General features: G+C 41.1%; 1 protein-coding gene across 1 annotated transcript in view; it reads right to left on the reverse strand.

The window, feature by feature from the left end:
- The window catches only part of PLD5 (phospholipase D family member 5), a 192,955-nt gene extending 170,063 nt beyond the window's left edge, over positions 1-22,892 (reverse strand). The window contains 2 exon segments of the mRNA XM_056344682.1: positions 15,510-16,018; positions 22,829-22,892. Of these exon segments, the coding sequence (XP_056200657.1) occupies positions 15,510-16,018; positions 22,829-22,892 (573 nt within the window).
- Positions 22,893-23,542: the final 650 nt, after the last annotated feature.

The following is a 23,542-nucleotide window of genomic DNA, read 5'->3' on the forward strand; positions in this document are numbered from 1 at the left end:
AAAAAAAAGAGCCCCATTGTTATTTTACCTCGGTTTTCAGGGGGCATTCATACACAAAGGCATTTGGAGTGGGCTTTGGTGGGGTTAAGAAAAGCTCACCTGAATTATTTGTGGAAGCATACACTTGAAAACGCTTATGTCAGAAGTGTTAGAATGGCCATCCAGAAATTACTTATGTGCCTTCTCTGCAGATAGCAAACATGAGGAAAAAGAAAAAAGAAAAAGCAAGTTGGACACAGCATTATTTGCATTGAGTCACACCCAGTGAATAACAAATAAATAAAAAAAAAATTAAACCAATAAAAACTACCAAAGAACTTGTCAGCTTCATGAGGGCTTTGATAAAATTAAGTCACAGTTAGAATACCTCTGCCTTTCGGAAAGCAAGAATGGCCCCCTGTTCAGTTTAAATACTTCATATTGTCCTTTTCAGTGGGTCTGTGTAGTTTCCACATTCGTCACTTAAGGCTTTGTGACCGAAGCTAGTTCAATGAGCCAGTGACTCCACCTGGAGTCTGTGGCTCAAATAAACATGCATTTATTACTCTACCAAAACAAAGAAATGTCAAATCTCTGCAGCAACATTCATGTATGTTTTCAGAGCACACTACACCAAGGAGTCAACCACAAAAGTTGCTTTTTCTGCTCTCATCTTGCTACAACATTTGGACACTTTGTGTGAGGACATTCATGAGGGAGCTTCATTTCACCCAGAGCCTCCAGGTGAAATCACCGAGTATACTAGCATGAACATACCGAAAGAACAGACAAAACCAAACAGCAAAAAAAAATGAACAGCCTCCCTGTACACATCTCTGTTCCTAATTACTAGCACAAAAATACTAAGCTAATACAGAACCCAGAACTCAAATCTGCTACATGGAAAAATCTGGAAAACAAATTTTTTGGCACTATCATCTTGCAGGGTAGGTCTTTTCCTCTGATTTGGCTATCTGATCTGAAAGCTTTCAAAGGCAGAGTTGAACAGTCCTCGTGTTTTGCCTCCAGAGCCCTAAAAGAGCTTCTCTCTCTCTACCATCATACTACTAAAAGCAAGTTCTCTGCTCCTTTCAGGAATCTTCCACCCGCAGTTTCCTTCAAGCGCTCCAGTTCCTCTCCTTCTTTGCTTGTCCCACCTTCACCCTAGACGCTTCTCCAGCCCTCATGGCTCAGTTGCTCTAAAAAATCACCCATCTTCCCCTTCCTGCAAAGCACAGCAGCCAGGACAGTATAAGACAACCCTCCTGTCTGCTGCCAAGCCTTTTTATTTTTAAAGCCAAAAAGGGAAATAAACAACATAATGCACAGTAAACATGCAATAAATACAACTAAACAAACCTAACTGTTACAGTATCAATCTCAACAATTAAAAGCATACACATACATAGACATGCAATTAAAGTTAATTATGTAGAGCTAAAACAAGCTACTATAAAAATCCAATATAACTCTCAGAAGAGAGGCCACTACCAGTTTTGTTGTTTTCAGATTACATTGTCCTGATGTCTCTAATTAGACATGCAACTATTATCTACAATGGTAACTTGGGAAGGTGTTTCCATCACAGTGGTAACAGTCAAATGCCAGTCAGTAGCTGGTTCCTCTCAACCTATTCTGCTCAAAGTCTGAGCTTCCATGCTCAGAGCCGTAATAAATTAGCCAGATACGTTATCAAAAATTAATGAGGTCTAGAAATAAACTGAGAACATCTGATGACAAACAGAATCAAAAACTGAATAAACAAAGCAACAAGTATTTGCAAAGGTTCTCATTTTAAAAAAAAAAAAGCTAAGTTTTTAAACACTGGAGACACAAGGACTGGGGGTGGGGAAATCATAATTACCTATTGGGGAAAGACTTTTATCGAAAAAGAAATCATAGACAGCAACAGCTCAAATACAGTCATCAGATTAGTCCAAACAAGAAAGGATCTTACAGCCTTTTGAAAATACTCCACCACCAACCACCCCTTATTTAAGCAATATATTAAAAAACCCAAACCAACACAAACACAGCACACAGTGGTAACAGAGCTAAAACATACACAACGTTCAAATACTTCATGTGTGTCTTATGTACCTGGCCTGTAAATCAGAAAGTATTACTATACAGTGGTGCTCCTATAATAAACATTTCTACATCTGCTGCAACTTTCTCCCTAGATCAGAGAAAATCCTATTTACTACCTGCACAAACCAACTTCAAAAGATGCACTCTTCCAGTTGTCTGTTTCTGAAACATAAAAGTAAACGTGCAATCTCTTGGCAAACAGATTCCATAACACTGAGAAACAGTTGTCGCATCCCTTTCAAGGCACAATGGTACAGTTGCTTGTATTTCTTTGCACTGAAAACACCCGAGCTCTCATTTAATTACAAGGAGAGAAGATTCTGGAAAAACATGCTGTTGGCTGACACCAGTGGCAAAAACATTTGCCGTTCTTAATGTAATCATTGCCTTTTCTATTACTAGACCTATCAACCGCACTTGCAATGCTGTTGCCCAACTCAAACTGTCGTGCAACTCAGAAACCTTCCATTTTCATTGTAACTTTAGCATTTTCAAAAGTGCATACTACAGGACTTAAGAGTTTAAATCACTTGAGAACTTCAAACAGTGTCACACTGCCAGTACAACAGTTATGTAAAAACCTTGTAAGAGAGCTGTATTTTTGCAAATCCTACATAGATTTCACTCACCATATTTTCCCTGGGAGTTCCGCACAAGGTGCATCATAGGAGGTGGGATGCAATACCAAAATAGGGCTGTGGATTTGTCAGAGAAGTTCAGGGGGACAAGGCAGCAGGGTGGGGACAAGGGAATAAAGAAAAACAATTTAAAAATTAAGCATCATAAAAGAAGCGATGCAATGAAATTACAGAAAAAAGGAAAACTTAAAGGCCTTGGTTTGGGTAGGTAAATCCAACCTTGGAGAATTAAAAAGGGAAACGGTTGTGCAATACAGTAGCTTTTAAAAATTGGATATGAAGCAACAGTTACTTAAAACCAGACAGAATGCTTGGAACAGCCCCAGCGCAGACAGACTAAGGGAACAAAGTGCACAAACTGAAGAAAAAATATGTTTTAAAAATTGAAATTTCCAGCAGTCTAAGGTTTTAGCTGTCATCTGGTCGCAGAAACAAACTGATTTAAGCTGATGTGCATAAAGACCATACAGCACACAGCCAGAGAAACCAGGCTGGCACATTCCAGCTTTCCGCAGCAGGAGTTTGATGCAACTAAGCCATGACAACAAAGCTCAGACAGAACAATACAGCATAAAATGGGATAAAATAACACAGAAAGACTTAGGTGCTATCTGCCTGCCACATGCCCAACAGGGAACAGACAGAAAACTCTGCAGGGACAGCAGCTCACATTGACAAAGGAAATTGCTTTGTTCAAGAGGGTAACATTTTCCTAAACACTTAAGTGACTTTGTTTCATGCTGGACCCAAAGGAATTATTATTCAGACAATAAATCATGCTCACTTGTAAGGGCCTGAAACAGCATTTGGTGTCTTGGCATCTTTTGATGCTCGCAATATCCCAAATAAGCACTGATCAGTCTTTAGCATCATAGATTTGGTATAAGTAACATTCTACAAACTAATCTCTCCAAAAATAGTTTCAAATTGCAAATAACTTCAAAATTGTAGGGCTTTTATTCATTTCCATTTCAACAGTGGGGTTTTTTTCTGGTTTGTTTTGGTTTTGTTTTTTCTTGGTTTAAGCCATTCATTTCCAAGTTGCGTTTCCTTAGACCCATCCCATCCGCTGCGCCAGCCAGGCTGACTGTGCCATCTTCATTTATGTAACAAGACTTACTCAAAAGATGCATCTCCTCAGGGATCTAAAAATCACACATCCAAAAGAGGCAGCATTGAATATACTTCATCCCATACTGTTTTAAGCAGCACTTACGCACAGGGCTGTACATACGACTCCAAATGACTTTTTGTCTAGCAAGTGTTGACTGTTCACAAAATATACTGGTTTTCCGTTAAAACATACACGTAGAAATAGCATTGTTTAGCAAACACTTCAAACTGTGACTGACGCCATGCCTAAATGACGTGACTAAATGCTTAGTGTCCTAACAGAACTTAACATCATGAACCCCGCTGAAAACTTAGGGAAACTACTTTTCCATAAGCCACCAAAGACCACAAAGGTCAGTAAATAGCACACCTTCAATATTAAAGTTTACAGGACTAAACACACTGCTGCAGGCTGTAAGACAACCCTTTAAGAAGCAAGAAGAAGTTATTGAATGAACTGATTTAGGGGAAGAAAGGAAAAAGTGTGATCACTGCCTCAGCCAACCCACTGGCTTGCAGCTTTTGAACCACCTTATTCCCGAAGATAAGAGTGAATGGGCAGCGCAGGGTTAAAAACTCACATCACCTTCTGTTTATGAAGACGGAAAATCCCTACCCATAGTACCACATAGGCTCTTACAGCTGTTCAGGTCCTAAAGCAAAGTGACAGCGCTTTTGCCCTAACTTATTCCATTCCACTCCCCTTCCTAACCCAATTTCTGCTGGCCATTTTATCACTGCCCATGAAGGGACTAAACCAACCCGCTTCTGTCAGCAGCCACCAGAAAGCCACAGGAAAGATGCTGTTTCAGAATTTTTATACATTCTCTAATCACTTGGGTTTTAGTGTTCCAGGAACACAAGCCTTCCTAGATGCTCATGGGTCCTCGCCAACAAACAGCTATGCGGAAATAGCAAGAACTTGGCAAGAATCTCCGTCTTTATTGTAGCCACCAGACACATCTATGCACACTCTGCTTTGCTCACCTTATTAATTTTCCACAAGAGGCAACAGGTTCATTTCTTTCTCCCAATTATTATATTAAAGCAAGTGCACATTTCCGCTTAAATGACCACAAACATGAAAACAGCTGATGCCTGCTATCATTAAACTGAGATCATCTTCCAGATAAGTTTGATTTGTTTCTTAACATGATGGGTATTGACTTTCACCTACACCTTCTAATGAGGAACAGAAGTATTCTAATTGGTAGCAAAGAAATAATTTCACAGGTAACTTGGTTTCTCTGAGTTTTCTTTAAGCATCCACTCATTAGTCTTGGCAGATAATTGAAGTTTCAAATGCACCTAACTTCCTTCCTTCTGTACTCTCCATTCTGAAACACTTCAGAATTTTCAGAATTCAGAATTTCTTAATTCTAAAACATTAAGGTGGACTTAAATTGTGGACAACTGGATATATATAATTTTTTGCATGTGCACATAAACCTTACAGTTTCTTACATCCCATCTGTTATATTAGGATGCCTTCTGTCCTTTCCATAGCCTGTCAAGGATCTTTGCCCGTGCTAACTGCAAAGTATTCTCAAATCACGTATCCAGCAATGAGCTTGATGATCCAGATTTAAAGCTCAAAAACAAGTGAGGACTCTGACATAGATTTTTCCTCCATCTGCTTAGCATGATGTATTGAACTTGCTTTTTTGCCCCAAACCCACGACAAGAGAGATGATACACCACTATCTCTCAAGGAGCTCATATACAACTTAAATCCATAGTAGTGAAGTCAATGGAGACTGTACCACGGCTTCGGAACAAGGTCAAACAAAAGCACACAAACTTTTTAAAAAGCATTGAAGAAGCCTGGTTCAAATCACTGTGACCATTGACACCATTCCCATACGTAAGCAGGTAGCCTCAGCTGAGGTAATGCCCAAAGTTTGTTCAGTACAGATAATGCACATTCCCTTATCAAAAAACTGTCCAGAAAGGATCAGTCATGGAAATTAATAGGCAGCTGTACAATTTCTGTCACCCCAAAAGCACTAGCGAGACATGTGTTTACTGTGGCTGAAAGTGCAGAAGATGTTGCTAACTTTTACTCATTCCCGTGTTTCAAAACAAACACATATCTGCTCATTATCATAGGGGTTTTTTTACAGCATATACTAGCTTTTAGAGATTCAAATTAGAGTATAACACAGAGTAAATATGCCTTTATTGTAGTAAGAACAGGATCATTAAAGTTAAACTGGTCACAATTGCCGTTTCAGCACTGCTCCACGTTCTGCTAAGAACAGTTTAAAATTCCTTTGGGAAATCCAGCCTATTTAATGTATCAGAATGGCAGGGATATCTGAATCACTCTTTGTTTTATTAGTAGCAATTCTCAAATACATTAGCTGTTTTTTATTCCATTAAACATTTCATTACAACTGTAAATAGTGAAATACAAATAGCAACAAAAATGAAAATAGGATGACTGGTATTTATGTGCTGCAACAACTATATACATTGTAAAACAAGCTGCTGATTATGTTGACATGCAGTCAGCAATGCAACTTACCAAGTTTGTTGGTTTTTTTTTTCTTTTTAATTCTTGGTTTTAAAAAGAAAAATTAATGAAATGCAGAACTCTCTCCACCTACAAATACTGCACACAGAAAATAGTTCACAAGTTGTGCAAAAGTGGAAAAAATACATAAATTTTTTTCTATCTTCAGGAAGCAAGCCAATGAAGTACTGCTAAAAATGCCACTCTGATATTTCTGTTCAGGGCTAGATATTATCTACACAGTCAAATTACACAATGCATTGATCAAAACAAAAGAAGCCAAACCCCTATAAAAATACTCAAATACTATGCTATATTTGGAAAGCCTTTATAAAAGTTAAAAGAATTCCGAGGAGCAACCCTTAAAACAAATCAGCCTAAGTTTGATGGATAAGCATCCAAAAAATGTAGAAATAAGTTTGTGACCCAATAAAAAATAATTTCTGGTTAAATTCACTTAATTGGCACCGCTGTGTCATGTGTACCCTTACTTTCTGAACTTCTGAGGTCCTCCGAAGTCCCCTCACATGTTTATTCCCTTTTAGCTACGTGGCACTTCTGCCCGCTAAGGCACAGCAGACAGTCAGACTGTCACAAGCAGCCAGCATCTCAGTCACTTTGAGGGAGCAGTTGGCTAACTGGCTTCATTTATAATATTAACGGCCTGTGAACCTGGGAGTGCCTCAGTTCTCAATAAACAGCTCGGCTGCATCCCCACCAGGTAAGAGAACACCTAGGAACACGTGCAGTTCATTGTTCCCCCATTCTGGAAACCTGGCCATAGAGGTCATGGGCAAGCAGCTGCACAGGTCCCCAATTTCACTGATTAGGGAATATGGGTCCCAGCACGTACCTATTGCCCCTAATCTACATATATCCTCAAATAATCTACTCTAGCTCCCAAGAACTAAAAAGGATAGACCACAAGCAACTTGATTGTCCACTCAGATAACATAACGTTAGAGATGCCAGAGGAGCGTCATCGCACTGGAAAATTGATGTTATACTTTTTCCACTCTAACAGCTGTCAAGCAAAATCTAGTAATGCAAAAAAAAAAAAAAAAAAAAAAAAAAAAAATCAGAAAAAGCATCCAAAACTCATTTAAGAAACCTTTCAGATTCTGAAATATGATGGAGGGAAAATTCAGTTTGATAGGATACATGGATTTTCCAAGACATTAGCTGGGCACCTTTTTTTCCCCCCCCCTCTCAGCAATGAAACCACATAAAAGGCCTGGGAATCAGACCTTGAATAACGTTACAAAAAGAGGAAGGCAAGAGGCGGGCAGTCATAAGCATGTCCCTCAAGAAAGGGCTTATCAGGAGAGAGAGATCCAGGGAGTTCATTGCCAGCACAGGACTTTTTTTTTTTTTTTTTTTTTTTTTTTTTATGAACAACTCTGATCATACAGGTTGCCATCTTGAAGGACAGTGAAGTGGGGTTTATTAATGATTTATTTATGAATAGGTCTGTTGATTCGGTCTTTGGGTAGTCTGGTAAAGAGATTTCCACTGCAGTATTTTAGCATTCCTTGCTCTGGAATGGAAGAAGGCCTAAGCTAAACATACACGCAGCCACAGAGACAGTGATGGGGCTGGAGCATCTCCCTTACGAGGAAAGGTTGAGAGAACTGGGCCTGTTTAAACTGCAGAAGGCTGAAAAGGGATCTTATCAATGTCTACAAATCTCTCAAGGGTGAGTGCCATGAGGCTGGGCCCAGGCTCTTTTCAGTGGTGCCCAGCAACAGGACAAGGGGCGGTTGGCACAAACTGCAACACAAGAAGTTCCACCTGAATATGAGGGAAAGCTTCTGTACTTTCAGGGTGCCAGAGCGCTGTCACAGGCTGCCCAGAGAGGCTGTGCAGTCTCCTTCTCTGGAGACAATCAGAACCCACCTGGACATGATTCTGCGGGGGGTTGGACTAGACAGTCTCCAGAGGTCCCTTCCAACCCTGACAATTCTGTCATTCTTTGGGCATCCTCTGCAAACATTGAAGTGATTGCATTTGTAAGGAGATATTCATTAAGCATCATTTTTCTAGTATCTTAAGTACTCCTGCTATGTTTAAAAGTGTTACTGTCAACGGTCTGCTACAAGACCAAACCACACCCCATTGCAGAGTATTTGTTTGTATAATAGACAAGGAGATTAAGTTGCAAGTTTCTGAAGCTGCTATTTCAAAATCCTTACACAAGGATGGCCAACACTGATAAAAAGAAGGGATGAAAGCAGCAAAAAACTGGTTTGGATCTCTCTTAATGCTGGTAGTGCTAAGAAAGGCACGCAGTGCAAACCACTTTTCCCGTATCTTCACTGAAGTTAGGCTATGTTTGTTCCAGGTGCTAAGATTTAGGTCTTTTGTTCAGAAACTAGAAAACTCCGTATCTAAAAAGCCTTGAATAGGTTGAGTTAAATTTATGCATGTATATATAAATCAATTTCAAGTATGGCTTTGAAACTTCAAGTTGTTTGGTTTTCTTATGCAACAACATGAAGCCAAACACTGTAAGCCTGTTGCAGTGACTCTGCCTCTCAAACGTTTTAATTTTAGCTTTAGAGATTTGCCCTTTCAAAGTAACTGATGTCAAAATCATCAGAACTATGCATTAGATTAATGCAATGTTGAAAGTTTTTCGCACATATCACAGAAAGAAGAGTAGCTTCTAAGACTAGTGTATTGGGTTTACAGGGCTAGGTTTCGGTAGAGCAGGGGCACTGCAGAGGTGGCCTCCGGGGGACCAGGGGCTCCCCCCATGTTGGACACAGCCTGTTCCAGCTAGCTGCACGACAGTCCCATCATGTACCAAAGCTCAGCTCATCAACAATGCTGGTGGTGCCTCTGTCAGTAACATACGTAAGAAAGGGTAAAAAACACTGCACAGCAGCTACATGACAGGAACAAGAGAAACGTGAGATAAATAGCCCTGCAGACACCAAGGTCAGTGAAGGAGAAGGAGGTGCTCCAGGTGCAGAGCAGATTCCCCTGCCACCCATGAAGACCATGATGAAGTAGGTTGTCCCCCTGCAGCCCGCGGAGTTCCCCATACCAGAGCATGTGGATGTGCCCGAAGGAAGCTGCAGCCCACGGAGAGCCCAGGCAGGAGCCGGCTCTGGCAGGAACTGTGGGGGACCCATGCTGGAGCAGTTTGACAAGGGCCGTGTCCTGCCGGAGGGACTCCGCACCACAGCGGGGGAACAGCATTAGGAGGAAGGAGCGGCAGAGGCAAAGCATTATAGAGTGACTGCAACCCCCGTTCCCCATCCCCCGGTGCTACTCAGGGAATTAGGGGGAAGGAGGTAGAATAGACAGGAACAAAGGACTGAAGTTGAGCCTGGAAAGAAGTGGGGAGGGGGGAAGGTAGTTTTAATCTTTTCCTTGTTTCTATCTCACCCTATTCTGAACTGGCAATGGGTGAAATTAATTTTCTCCAGGTTGAGTCTGTTTTGCCTGTGACTGTGATGGGTGAGCGATCTCCCTGTCTTTAGCTCAAACTACAAGACATTTTATCTCATTTTCTCCCTCTGTCCCATTGAGGAGGGGGAGAGAGAGAGTGGCTTGGTGGGCAGCTGGCAGACAACCAAAGTTAACCCACCACAAATAGAAAGAGAAAAATGAAATATTAGGTATCATATTTTCACTACTTAGCAATACAAAATCACTTTTACGCATGGTAACTACTGAAATAAAGCATTCTTTCCCCTCCAATTGTCAAGATTTCAAATTCTCCATATTATTTTCAAAATAAACCGTTTTACATTTCCTGCCCTAAAATGCTATTCGGTATTTTCCCAACACTGTCCAATGATTTTGGTCCCCTTCTTCCACTTCCCTGAACATTTGTATCCTCTAATCATGTTTGTCTGCAAAATATTACTAGAGAAAGACACCTTCAAGGAAAGCAGCAGCAGCATTCTTCCACACACAGTCTGTCAGCAGTGAAGCAAACGGCACGCTAGCACTTCGGCAAGAATCGCAACGTGTGCTAGTACCACTGTTGCAGCCAGGCAATTCCACATGTCAGTTGTCTGTTGAGAAAAAGCCAAAGTCCCTCTGCCTAATGGAGTTTGTTCCCTCGATTTGAATGACTGATTCTAAATATAGATATATATCTCCAGGACCAGGTAGACATTAGGAATTAAAATGTGCAACCACGCCATCAAAACACTCCAAATGCTGGAAACCAACTCCTTAGAACCCTCCAAACTGTCCCCACTTAGTTACCGTCATGCATGGTGCACTCCATGAACTCATCTTGGTAACCGACATTATTTCAGATGACAAATCATTTATACCTGCTTAATGCAAAAGACTCTGTCAAGTCGTTTAACTCAAAAAAGTGATGTGTTAGCATTTACTGCAAGACAGGGCTGCTTCGAGAATGTGTGCAATGATTTTCTGCATTCTGATTTAGACCTTTTTATTATCCTCCCTTAAGCTGAAGTTGTTGGCTCTGTCCAGCAACCAATCTGGCCTCACCCAGTTCTGCTCCTGCTACATCCACCTCCTTTGTTTACATTGTACCTGTTATAACTATGCACGTGGTATCTTCTGCCATTCCTAGGGCGTCAAATTCTGAAGCCTATAAATCTGTCCTCTGACTTTTAACACTTGTTCTAATGTACCTGCAAAAGCAGAAATGCAGTTTTAAATTGTCCAACAATGTTTTCATTAAGAATTTCCTGCATCATAAGGAGAGGAAAAAAAAAAAAATAGACTGCCCAAAAGAACTACTAGGTTTTGGATAATAAAAATTAACTGACAGAACTGGATTTGATATTTCAAGTTTTATAAAGAAGTTATGACAGCTGATTTAAAGTTACATTGTATTTCTGATTGGGTCACGAGGCTTTGAGAAGTACAACACCATGATTGTCGGGCAGTGTTGTAAATGGTCTTTGACCTCACATATGCACGTTAGGTATCTGCCTGTTACCACAGGACACTGCCCTCCCTCTGCCTCACCACCTCTTCTCTCTCCCGGTAGCAATGCCGCCGCAGGAATAGCGGTAAGCTGATCAACTGCGTCACATCAACCGGTCAACTCAACTCTCATAACAGCAGCAGTACTCAGAATCTGAAAACCCCAATATTGCCTTTGCTACTACTCATCAGAACGTAAGTAAAAATAAGAGATGATGAAAGAATTATCAATAACTTCTCCTAATTTTGATAATACTAAAGGTAACAGACTGATCTCCAGGAAATAAAACTGTCCTGATACCAGGTTTCCCAAAAAATTATAGTCTTGAAGTAGTTTCTTAAAAGACCATCTAAAAAAAGTTTTAACATATAAATTTGAAAGTTATTACTGGAAGACTATGGCTACACCTTGGAGAATGAATACCTGCATTTGTCATAAAAAAAAAATATATGCTTGAGGCATATCTGTTGTAGCTTAAAAAGGAATCTGTTCTGCTTTTAAGTTTTGATTATTTAAAATTAAGTTCTGTAGAATTCCTTGCTGAGTTACTAGGAAAGAAGCTACACAGTACTTGTCATTACTGAAGGATACACAGACATGATGGAGCGCTGCTGTAAATTAAACCAGACATCAGTAACTCCCACTGGCTAAAGGTTATCAGGTTAGGTACTCTTCCTCCCCATCCCTACTTCCTCCTCCTTTTTCTCTTAACCAATTCACATGTCATTAAAAAGGGAACACCAGACAAACAAACAAGCAAAAAAAAAAAAAAACCACTAGAAGACTTTAAGAATATCTCCCGCAACAGTTCCAGTACCAAGCAAACAACTTCACAAAAAGGCACAAGGAACCAGCTAAAGCAGCTACATAGACTCTGAACAATCTCAGCTCCACAGGAATTTCAGCCAAAGGTTTGCAACATCATTGTCAGCACATCTGCAACGTCCGAGTTCCTCACACCTCTCGTAATTTAGTAATTTCCTCCATTAGAGGTATGGCTTTGACGCATTAGCTACCGCACACATAAAAACCGAGCAAAAACTCCGCGTTGGCTTATCTTTAAACATGTTACAGCAGATCCATTTAATCTTAAATACAGTCAGACCTTGTATGGTACAAATTGCTTTACTGCCACTTGGAAAAATATAACCCACATAAACAATTAGCCAATGAGGGGACACACTATATTAAGATCCATTTGAAGAACAATCAATTAGCAATATGTTCCAGATTTTTAGTTCCTCTACGGTCAGTCAAAATTGTCCCAATACTTGATGACTAAAGAAACTATCATAGTTGTGCATCTGAACTTGTTCTGTGCTTTCAGGAGAGGCATGGCAACAGATGAATTTTGACCCCCTTTACCACTTCTCCAAACTGAGATCTGTTTTAAAAACAAAAAAAACCCCACCAAACCCCACAACTTTGTTACAGTTCTGAAATCTAGAAACAAACTGTGTAGTTGAGATCATATATTAAAATATGAACAATTTGCTAAAATTTGGCTTCAGAACATGTTTTTTAAGTCTCTCAAACTGCATATGGATTAATAAGAAGCACTGCACATGAATAAGTCATGCTACTCACTTTAACGAAAGTCGATGTAATATATCTAATGTGGTCTACAAGGATTTACTGGAAGTATGGTACAAAATATACTGGCCCAATTTTATCCCCATTACAATCACACTGAAATCAATTTGATAAGTAATTTCGATGAAGCAAAAAACAACCTTCAAAAACTCTTCATGCGTATCTTGACTTACACTTACTATATATACCCTTCCTCTGCCTATATCTGTCATTACATAGCATCAAATTTGGGACAACATACTTTCAAAATCAGTGCCTCCACAGACGCTCGTTCCTTGTATTTTGATTTGCTTTGTAGGTATCAAGTAACATGATTATCTCGGAGGGAGCTGCAACGAGATGTTATTCATGTCCTCCATCCACCTCGTGAAGTTTGTGTATCTTCATTACCCAACACTGGCCATAAGCTATCCTATGTCAATGACTATACCACTCAGAATGATGCATCTCAGATTTATTGGTCTGTCTTTTGGAATGGAAGAGTGGAGTGTAGGAAATAAGTTCTTTGGCAAGGAAACACTCAAAACCCTTAAAGATGTATCTGAAAATAGAAAATAACAACCTTGCTCCAAAACTGTATAAGCAAAAGACAATCTAGAAATTAAAACATATTTTATTTACACTCATTAAGGGGAGCTATGCAATAGCCTGTCTGTTACAACACTCCTGAGTAATGCAGTTACCTTAAATCTGATAAAAAGTAGGTTCACATATATACTGTTGGCATGTCTAATATACTGCAGGGTATTCACAATAAGTGTCAATGAAAAATATTTCATGGCAAGCAAGAAATAGCAATGCTCCAATGTTTTTCCTTTACATTGTTCAAATAGCCTTTGGCAATAAAAATAACTGGATCAAATGAGGGAAACCCCCAGAAGAACACGCATTCATACCAAACAGATTACAGAAGAAGGTTTTCACATCAATTCTGCAGCATTATTGAAGATTACTATTGTGACAAAATAGTGACTTCATCTAGAAAAGCAACCAACCACCACAAAACACCAACCAACCACACGCAAAACAAAGGTTTTGCACTTGTAATCTTCGAGCAAGTTAATGTCCGTTTTCCTTTTCCATGCTAATATTGTGGTATGATTTAAAGTACAGATACCTAAACATGCTAATATTCAGCTACCAGAATGGTACTTAGCTATCAAACTATTGGCAGATTATTCCCCCACCTCCCCCTTAATAATCATTCATGTGATGAAACATATCAACATGTAAGCACATGTAGCAAAAACCTGTTACAAAAGCCAGAGCTCAGATTTCTGTGCTTTCCATGTTTTAGCTGTACTGAGATAAAGCACTGACCTTTCTTCTTGATTCACAATGGAAGAATACTCTGCTTACAAGCTTACTACTGTGAAGCCTTGTTGTTAGTGTGAAGAATCACAAAAACATGTGTAAGAAGGCAGACAGGCTTCAATACCTTCCTCAACATTCGAAAGGTGATTATTTCCAACAGTTTGTCAGTTCTTGCAATTTCCCCGAAAGTGCAAACAACTCAAGTTTAAGATTTCACTAAAAGGGATAAAATACTCTGCAGGTTAGTGGAGAGAGGGGGTAATACTCCATGAACTAGTTGACAGAGGAGCTTTTTTCAGGTTTCATCTTTAAAGGACTCTACTATGCCATCTAGGATTTTCATGTAATAAAGGCAATTTATCCTTGAAATGCGACCGTTTCTATCCAAAGAGACTTCAGGTGGCTGTACCACACACAAGAAATATTTTTCTCTGCATCTTGAAGTCAATGTGACTGTGATTGCAAATTACTCACTAATGAAAAGAATGGCAGACTGTTGCATTATGCAAACCCATCCACATTCTTTTGCATCCCTGTAAATGCAGCTACTTTCCTGGTTTGATTGTACTTACACTGTAACAATGGGTTGCACCTAATAAGCTATTCAGGAAACTCTTACATAGTATGCAGGTCACCTCAACCCATTTTCTTGCTGTTAGAAACAACATGAAAAATGCTTTCAAACATCATCTGAGACAGGAACACTTAGCACCACCTTAAATTCTCATAAAATATTCACTAGAGCCATCCACAGTATCAGTTCTATTGTGGTCCCAAACACACTTGGTTAAGTCATGTACTACTGCTGCAGGAATAGATGCCTTGAAGGAAATCTCCTCTACCCCACACAGATTGAATATTTTCAAAGTCCCATGCATGAAGAACAAAAAGAAAGGGGGTGGGGTGGGGAAATCACAGCTAGACTTAAAAAAAAAAAAAGCTGTTTTCTTTTAGCAATTCATTATATACATTATAAATCACCGTGAGATAAATGCTCTAACCTCCATCTGCACCATCCCAATCTTTCTCCTCCCACATCAGTGCTGAATTTGTGGGAATAGAAGAATGAATAAACTGAGAACATTAAAAAATATTTCCAGATAGGAAGAGACTTGCATGTGGCTTGGGAACAGTACTGACATCCTATTTACCCCAGATTTGACCAGCCTGGGACCTCGAAGTAGCTCCTTTCTCTACCGTTTAGGAAACATCATGCCCAACTGCTGGAGCAACACTTTTCTTCTGGAGTCCAAGCCGGTAGAGAGGTAGGCTAACAAGAGTACCTAGACAGAGGTATAGAAAGAAAAATAAAGAGAAGGGGGGGTAATAGAAGCTGGCTTACGTGCTCCAATTTGTCTTTCCTCCTCAGCCAGACACTGGCACTGTAGTCCTGCTGCTTGACGGTGCTGTAGAAGTTCGCACCTACTCTGGTGAGGCTTGGGGAAGGCTCCCTGGGTCTGCTCTTCAGCCTCATCTGCTCGAAGCCCTCATGGGGGGATGAGGAGAGCCAGTCATGCCTGACTTCCATCTTGACATGACAAGGCAAAGTCCAAGGAAAAAAATCAGAAGAAATCAAGACATTAAGAGGCACCAGACGAAGAGGGTCCAGAAAAGAACAGGAGGAGGGAAGAAGAGAAGAAAAGCAACAACACGCCCAAAAACAGAAAATGGGAAGAGAAGGGAGGGGAGAAGGAGAACCAGCAAGGTGGGAGGAGTGGAGGGAGAGAAAGGCTGCAGGTGCGGGAGAGGAGCGGGCTGAGGGATGCGAAGGGGACCGGGGAAGGCGGCGCTCCGGAGCCGCTGCCCTCGCCGCCCGCTGCACCGCGGAGCCAGCCGCGGCCGCCTGCGGCTCTGCCCGGGACGGCGGGGGGCGGCGGGGGGCGGCGGGGGGCGGCGCGGCCCCGGCAGCGGGGGCCGGGCGGGGCTCAGCCTCCAGCCGCCTGCAGGTTGGCGCAGTGGAGGGGCCGCCGCGCCCGGGGATGGAGCCGGCTCCGCCCCCGCAGCCACCTTCGGGGAAGCAGAGAGCGGCGCGGCACAGCCCCGCTCCCGCCGCCTCCCCTCCCCGCCTCCCGGGGGGCTGGGGGCTCCGGGCTCCCCGCACCCCTGGGCAACTTCACCCGCCCCGTCCCGGCGCACACCGGCCCGCCGCGGGGCTCGGTGCCGGCTGCCGCTCCCGCTCCGGGCAGCCTTTGTCCGAGCCCCCCCGCCGGGGGCTCCGGCGCCGCCCTGCCCGGCCCTGCGCGTCCGTCCCCGCAGCGGCTCCCCCCCGGGCAGGGGCTCCCGGGGCTCCCCAGCGTCACCGGTGCCAGCTGCCGGCCCCCCCGAACACCTCAGCACGGGTGCGGGTCCTGCCTGCAAGCCCTCGCCCCCCCCCCCCCCCGCAGCGGCTCGGCCAGCGCCAGATCTGGGGAAATCAAAGCGCTTCCCGGGTCCTCCCCAGAGAGCATCGCTGGCATGCCCACACCCCTGGGTACCTGACACACCCCAGTCTGTGTCTCATCGAATAAAAGAATATTATTTTTTTTGGGGGGGTGGGGGTGTGTGTCTATAGTCCACGCATCTCTTTTAGTAGAAGTTGGTATGTGTTGCTATTTAGCTCAAACTTGTTTCAGCAGAAAAAAAAGGACTTTCCTTTTTCACACTATGAAAAGCCACCTCGCTAATTGCCCACACACTCTGCAAAGCTATATTAGGCACAGACAAGAAAACTTTCTCACATAGCACCAAGAAATAATTATTGGAGCTCAGAACAGCATTTCGGTTACTGGTGAATATTTGCTGGCAAGACAATTTGTAGCTTGCCAGAGAGCTAAACTGATGCAGCTATTCAGTAAAGCAATATTGAACTAAAAGTCCACACTTGAATGCAGTTAAGTGAAAACAGCCTTTGAATGGCAAAACAGTTCATTTGGACTAGAAGGTGAGAACAGTGAAGAGCTCTCTGCCAGCCACTTGATCTGGAGTGGACTCTCCTTCCATCTGATCAAGACAGACTTAAAATGATGGGGCTCAAGGTGTGTTACTGCAAAATATCATTCAGAAACCAGACGGATAATGAAGTTTTTCCTTTCAAAATGTAAAGGATAAAGGCAAAACTCACATCACACTTCATACTTAAGAGCTATTATTAACAGGTAACACTAGTATCTTTACGAAATACTAGAAGAATAAACTGAGCAGTAGCAGGGGGTTGGTAGGAACATAAAGTACAGCATTTTACTCTAAATTTTACTCTAAAACTAGAAAGGCAATTTTGTAATACCAAATATTAAAAAAAGAGAAGTAACAAAATAGCAACAATCTGAGCCATCAATGTTATATATAAATGATTTTTACTCACCAGTATAAAGACTTGCAGCTTGCCTTCTAACAACTTCTTCCTTAATTTCTTCAGTTAGTAAATCCAGGTGTTTGTTTCCAAGATAATCGATATACTCTTGTAACACGTCGAGCAAAAATTAGGACCATGTGACTCTACTGCATGCAGGACACACCTGAGGGCACTGAGATTTAATGTGCGACATATCACAGCTGCAGTAGTTTTAAGCTCACACAGAATAACTCAATTAAAAACCTGCTGAACTGAACTTTAGCTGCAGGTACCCGTTTATGGATTGTGTATGTTCGTAGATGCACCTACAGCCAGAGGACTGGAATACATGCAAACGTTCAGTCAACAAAAAAAAAAAAAAAAAGAAATAAGCCTCTGCATTTCTTTAAATACACCATCAGGCTGATGTTCTTAGAAAAAGTTTGCATGTGCTATAAATAAGGACAGCCTATGCTGGTTTTATGCATGAGAAGTTCCACATTGTTTCTACAACAGTGTATAAAGCACTTCAGCATTTTCCTTGTTCCTCCGGGTTTTTTTTTCTTCATGCTGCTTGCAACGTAAAGGGCGGTGGGGTTAGTTTATCTTTCCTTCCCTAGCTACACTACCAGCATCCTTCTCAACTGCCAGATGAACTTCTTTCTGCCTATCCACAACAGGCACAAAATGGAGTGCTGAAGGTGCTTTTAACCCCTGGGCTAGAAAGTAAGTTTGCTCATCTTTCCACAGCTATCTTGTTTGGCACCTAGGTGAGTTGCATGCGCCTTTCACCGCTCCTGCTGCTGACATCACTATTACCCTAGTCCTATTCTCATTAGGAATGAGAGACAAAAGGGAAAAAAAGAAGCCTGGAATAAGCCTGTTAAAATCACAAGAGCAAGCTATGCTTACAAAGCCTCTGTTACCTGCTAACCCCAAGCAGGAAAGAAGATTTGGAGTGGGAAAGCATAGTTTAACAACTATAAATTTTTGCATTTTTGCCAAAATTATACTCAGGCAAAGTAACAAGCTGAAAGTCAGCCCATAGTGAATACATGGCCATTAATCTAATCTGAAAAGAGTTAAAGAGCTATTTCCCAGATTTTCTCTTCCATTTTATTTCTAGTTTGGACCTATGCAAAAAGACAAGTTTGTTCAAACCACAACCACAAGCATATCAACCAGCTTAACTCAGGGATAATTCAACTCACTGAAATTCAATCAGTTCTGTAGAAGGTCAGCAATTCCAATTCGCTGTATGAGCTACACTGAATTTCTGTCTTTCTTTTCCATGCAATTTTCATAATTACCCAAACACCTGCTGTTGTCGAGGCCCTTTGCTTCCATAGCCAGATGACTACTGTGGCAAGGATGACTGAAACTACAAACATTATACTTACATAATTTGTAATAGATGCAGGTCAGGCATATCATCATGTGATTTGACTTTACTGTGGTTTATGCTACAATTTTCTCTCATTTGCTGCCCACCTTAACATCAAGACTCAGAAAAACTCCTAGGCAGTCTACAGAACTTTCCATTTTCTATACCAACAGGACAAATGCTGTAGGGGGCAGAGTTAACTCAGGCCAATGCAAAGAAAATAATCAGGATATTAGTGGAAACATGTAGGTAGGGCTACAATATATTTACTTTTTTTAAAAGACAGCTTCTTTTTCTTCCAGAAATCAAGTGCAGAGAAGCTGCTCCCTGTGCTCTGCTCCAGCTTTCTAAACACTTTTTTTTCTCAGGGGTTCTAGTAATACTGCACATATACAGCAGCATTAGATTTTTTATCAGTAAATGGCATATACCTAGAAATATAAAACCTCCTATAGTAAAAATTTATTATGGCTGGATAGCTAACATACATACATGTATGCACCTGTAATAGAGTCAAAGGCGCTTTACAAAGGACTAATTTATGCTGCAGAGCTGGACTGCACACAAGCCCTGGCCCAGTTTTTGGAATTTACCACACCTGACCAAAACAGCAGGCAGCAATTGCCTGCAGTGGGTGTCAAAGGGCTGTGATGGACACCAGCTTCTATAGCAGCACTGCGCTGGGCAGGGAGGTAACTGCCCCCTTCCTACCCAGCTCAGCTGAACTTGCTTTCTCATTAGGAATTGCCAACAAGACTCACCTGGGGAGATCTTTGTAACCTCCTAATAACCCTGGCACACCCCCAATTCAATTTCTAGTCTTTCAAACAATTGTAGAATTAGCAAACCACCAGCTCCTGCCTCGCTGCCCAAGTTCTAGCAGAACTACAAAGAAAAAACTCACAAAGAAAAATTGCAGTGGTCTGTTTCCTCTGTGCTGACAGGCTTGTTATGCATGGCTTTCAGCCTGTCTGCTCCTGCCTCCTGGAAGCAGCTGCCAATCACCGAAACATTGGCTTGCCATAGGGAAGGACCAGAGAGGGGGAATAAAAAAAAAAAAAAAAAAAAAAAAGAAGCTTCTTTCCTTTAGTGTGATCTCCTACTTTAGTGTGATCTCCTGCAGTATCATGCACAGGGTCGTAATAAAACTAATTGGATGCAAAGTAGGACAACAATAAGAAAAAAGCTAGAGTGCCACAGGGAGAATTGTAAATAATTTTTGCATCATTTCTTTCCTAAATCCAATGCAGCATAACCTGCACACTTTGTACAGAATATCTGTGTCCATTCATGGACGGGAATTGAAGTTACAAGTATGTAATGGTAGAGTCAAAGCTAAGGTTACAGTGAAGGTTTGGAGCTGGAGGTGCTTTGGATTTCAGGTTATGAACATATCAGACACCTACCTCAGGAATAACATGGAAACATTGTCCAATACTGATATGTTTCCCGCTTTAGCCTCCCCATGTCTTTCTGGATTCAGCTATTAACCAAACTCTTCACTGTTTCTTGCCTCAAATTTTAACACTTTTCTTCTTTGCATAATAGCTAATTAAAAAAAAAATCCTCCCCAAAACCCTACACAAAACACGCACCTGTTAGAAACATCATTACTCTTGAGATGTCTCCCCTCTGTCAGATTTGCTTGAAATCAACCATACGTTTCAGAACACATCAATCTGGGACTGACAGACAAATAGTACAATCATAAAAGCTTTGTTTCCTTTAGAAACCAAATAAAAATATCTGAGAGATCAACTAGTGCATCTCCCATTTGAAAGAAAAGATTATATTGTAAATACCGTCAAAGTTTCCAATAAGCTAGAACTCCAGGGCTAGAATTTTTCTCCTTTTGCATCCTTTACACCTCCATATAATCTAAGAGGGTGCTAAACTGGCCCCTTGGGAGGCCATGCTGAATGCATACCAGTGTGGATTGGGATGCTCTCACTTTCACCAGGGGTTGTGACAGAATATATTATATCTTCCATCCCAAATCCAGCTCTGCCTTCTTTCTTTCCCCTCTCTTTCACCCCTCCCTCCACACCCATCCACACATTGCCAAAGAACATATTCAGTTCGGGGACTCAATAATCTTGTCCAGACAAAATTTCATCCTGCACCTTAAAATAACATTCATTAGTGGCACATACTAATGGGGCCAAATTCTGTCCTTCATTGCACCTCTATGTCCCCACTGGAGTCACGAGAAAAAAAATAATTGTATAATGAAGGTGTAACCAGGGGGCAAAATTTGGCCTACATTTTTTTAAAATAAATCTGCATCAAGTAAAGCCTGTACACCTCCCCTGAGAATGAGACCCTTTATGTCTGTGTGAAAGGCGCTGGCTTTTCTTTTGTTTACTGGGTAGGTTCACGTCTGTCTCGGCTTGGGTTCTTCACGCTGAATTTATGTGGCTGGTGCAGCTAAGTGCAATAGGCACACTGCTGACAAGATCTAAGCTCTCGAGTACTCTTGCTCTGAAGTGAGTAGTTAAAATTGTTCCAGAGGAGTAGTAGTCAGCAGAGGAAAAATACTGTAAGAGACGTTTTTTCCAATGAACTGGAACTGAAAGCACAGCAGGTGAGGGATCTGTACCAGCAGAAGGAGGGATCTCCAGGGATGGGGGAAGGCTTTTACACTTTTATTTTCAACACATCCATAAATTATGGTAGATAACAAGGGATATATTCTTTACATCTGCACAATGTGAAGCGTAAGGAGGGAGAAGAGAGAAAAATTGAACAACCTTTCATGAATGTTACTACGTAAACAACAAAGAATGTAAAGACAAGAAAATCCAATTAGAGGGTGAGAGAAGTAAAACAGAGAAGAAAATGTTTGTGAAAGCTTTTTTGGAGCTGGATTGGTAGGGCCATATTGGGAAAGAACAGGCTGTAAGATTAGCACTCTGAAACTTATTCTCACAGTGCATAAATATAGGACAAAGGAAGAAATATATTCCAAAAAAAGATAAAACAGCATGGAGTGTTTTATTTTTAGTTTTTAAAATAACTGAGTACCTCCGTAGTGTACATTTGCACTTACTCAGGAAAATTTCCAGTTTAAAAAAGTATTAGATCAAGATGTGTCCAAAGAGCTCTCTGACATGTAAGACTTTTTTTTCCTATAAAACCTTGTTCATACCATAGAAAAGAATATACTTTAAAATAATCCAAATCCAATTAAAAAAACTTTTAACACAGAAATTTGTGTGCCTCCAAATTATTCTTCAATATATTCTACCTAATTTCATAGCAGATAAATATATTTGAAGCCATTTCTCTGAACCATATAAAAATGCCCTATGGAAATTAGCTCAAAACTTCCTGCTCAATAGCGTCAAGCTGCAAGCTACAGTATAAGAAACCTTAATACAAACTGTTTTCTAGTTGCAAAAAAACTTAGAAGTAACAGTGATTAATCTGTATTTGTGATATCCTGTGTACTATAGACACAGCTGATTTAAAACATTTTGCACTGAAGTGTTTATAAGCATTTGGATGCTGGCTTCCAGTGACATACAGGTGAAGGGTCGTTATTTACTGAGATATTTCCTACTGAGAGCAAGCAGAAAGTTACATCACAGAAGTCATAACTTTTTCCCTCAAAAAGAGATATGTCATGTTACGTCAGACATCAGACTTAACTTGTGTGACCAGAAAGATGTTTACTGATGTGACAGCACATGAAAGAAGATTAAATATGATTCATGAGACAATATGACATGAGGTCTTCAATTTCATGCTTATCTCTGTACTCTGATCCAACCGATGGGACAGCATTTAGGGTGACTGCCTTTCAGTCAGCCCAGCTACACATGGAAGAGTGGAATGGGAGGACCGTGTTGGCATATGGTGCAGGAGAGAACAAGGACAGGTTGTAGCAGCCTGGATTTAGAGTGGTTTGACTTATGGGGAACCACGTCCTTACAATTATGTGTACCTTATGTAAAGCTTGACTGACCTATAAGGATTACATACATAATTAACATTTCAGGATAAGCTTTCTCAGGGTTAGTAATCGTCATTGACTAGCACACATTATAGCACAGATACAGTATAAATAAATCACAGGCACTGTCACATTCAGTTTTGCTGTGACAGAGATCTTGGGACTCCTTGTGCAAGGTTTTTCACAGATGTGTTATAAGTGATAATCTCTGCTGCTCAAGCTCTGTATCAAAACAAACAAGACAGAGATTGGAAAAAGAAAGGAAGCAATGTTATTCCAATTTAGCGGGTATAATCTGAGATACAAAGAATGTAAATGACATGCCAAAAGATGAGAAGTGCTGGAATTCATTCCACTATTTAGCCAGAAAATGCACCATGATTTTGTGTTGATCATTAAACAAGTTTTAATGGTGAAATTTTGACACACTGGTTGTGTAGTAAAGGATTTCACTGTGTTTCTCTACAAGGGCTTTACTACTATACCAGTGAGGGTGCTGTCAAACTAGTATGTCCTCAACTGGACTTGGCGATGTTCACTACACCATTTTGACAGCTGCATTACAGACTTCCTCAGACTCTGGATTAATTTACAGCGCTGATGCTATTTCACAAAGAAGTCTGAAAACAAAGTAATACAGAGTGAAGCAGCAGTAAGGTACAGAAAAACAAGAATGTGTCACGTATTATCTGTAAGGAGGGGAAGAGGTGGGAAGGAATAGCTATT

Source organism: Falco biarmicus, chromosome 6, assembly GCF_023638135.1.
Source record: "Falco biarmicus isolate bFalBia1 chromosome 6, bFalBia1.pri, whole genome shotgun sequence".
In the NCBI taxonomy this organism is placed as follows: domain Eukaryota; kingdom Metazoa; phylum Chordata; class Aves; order Falconiformes; family Falconidae; genus Falco; species Falco biarmicus.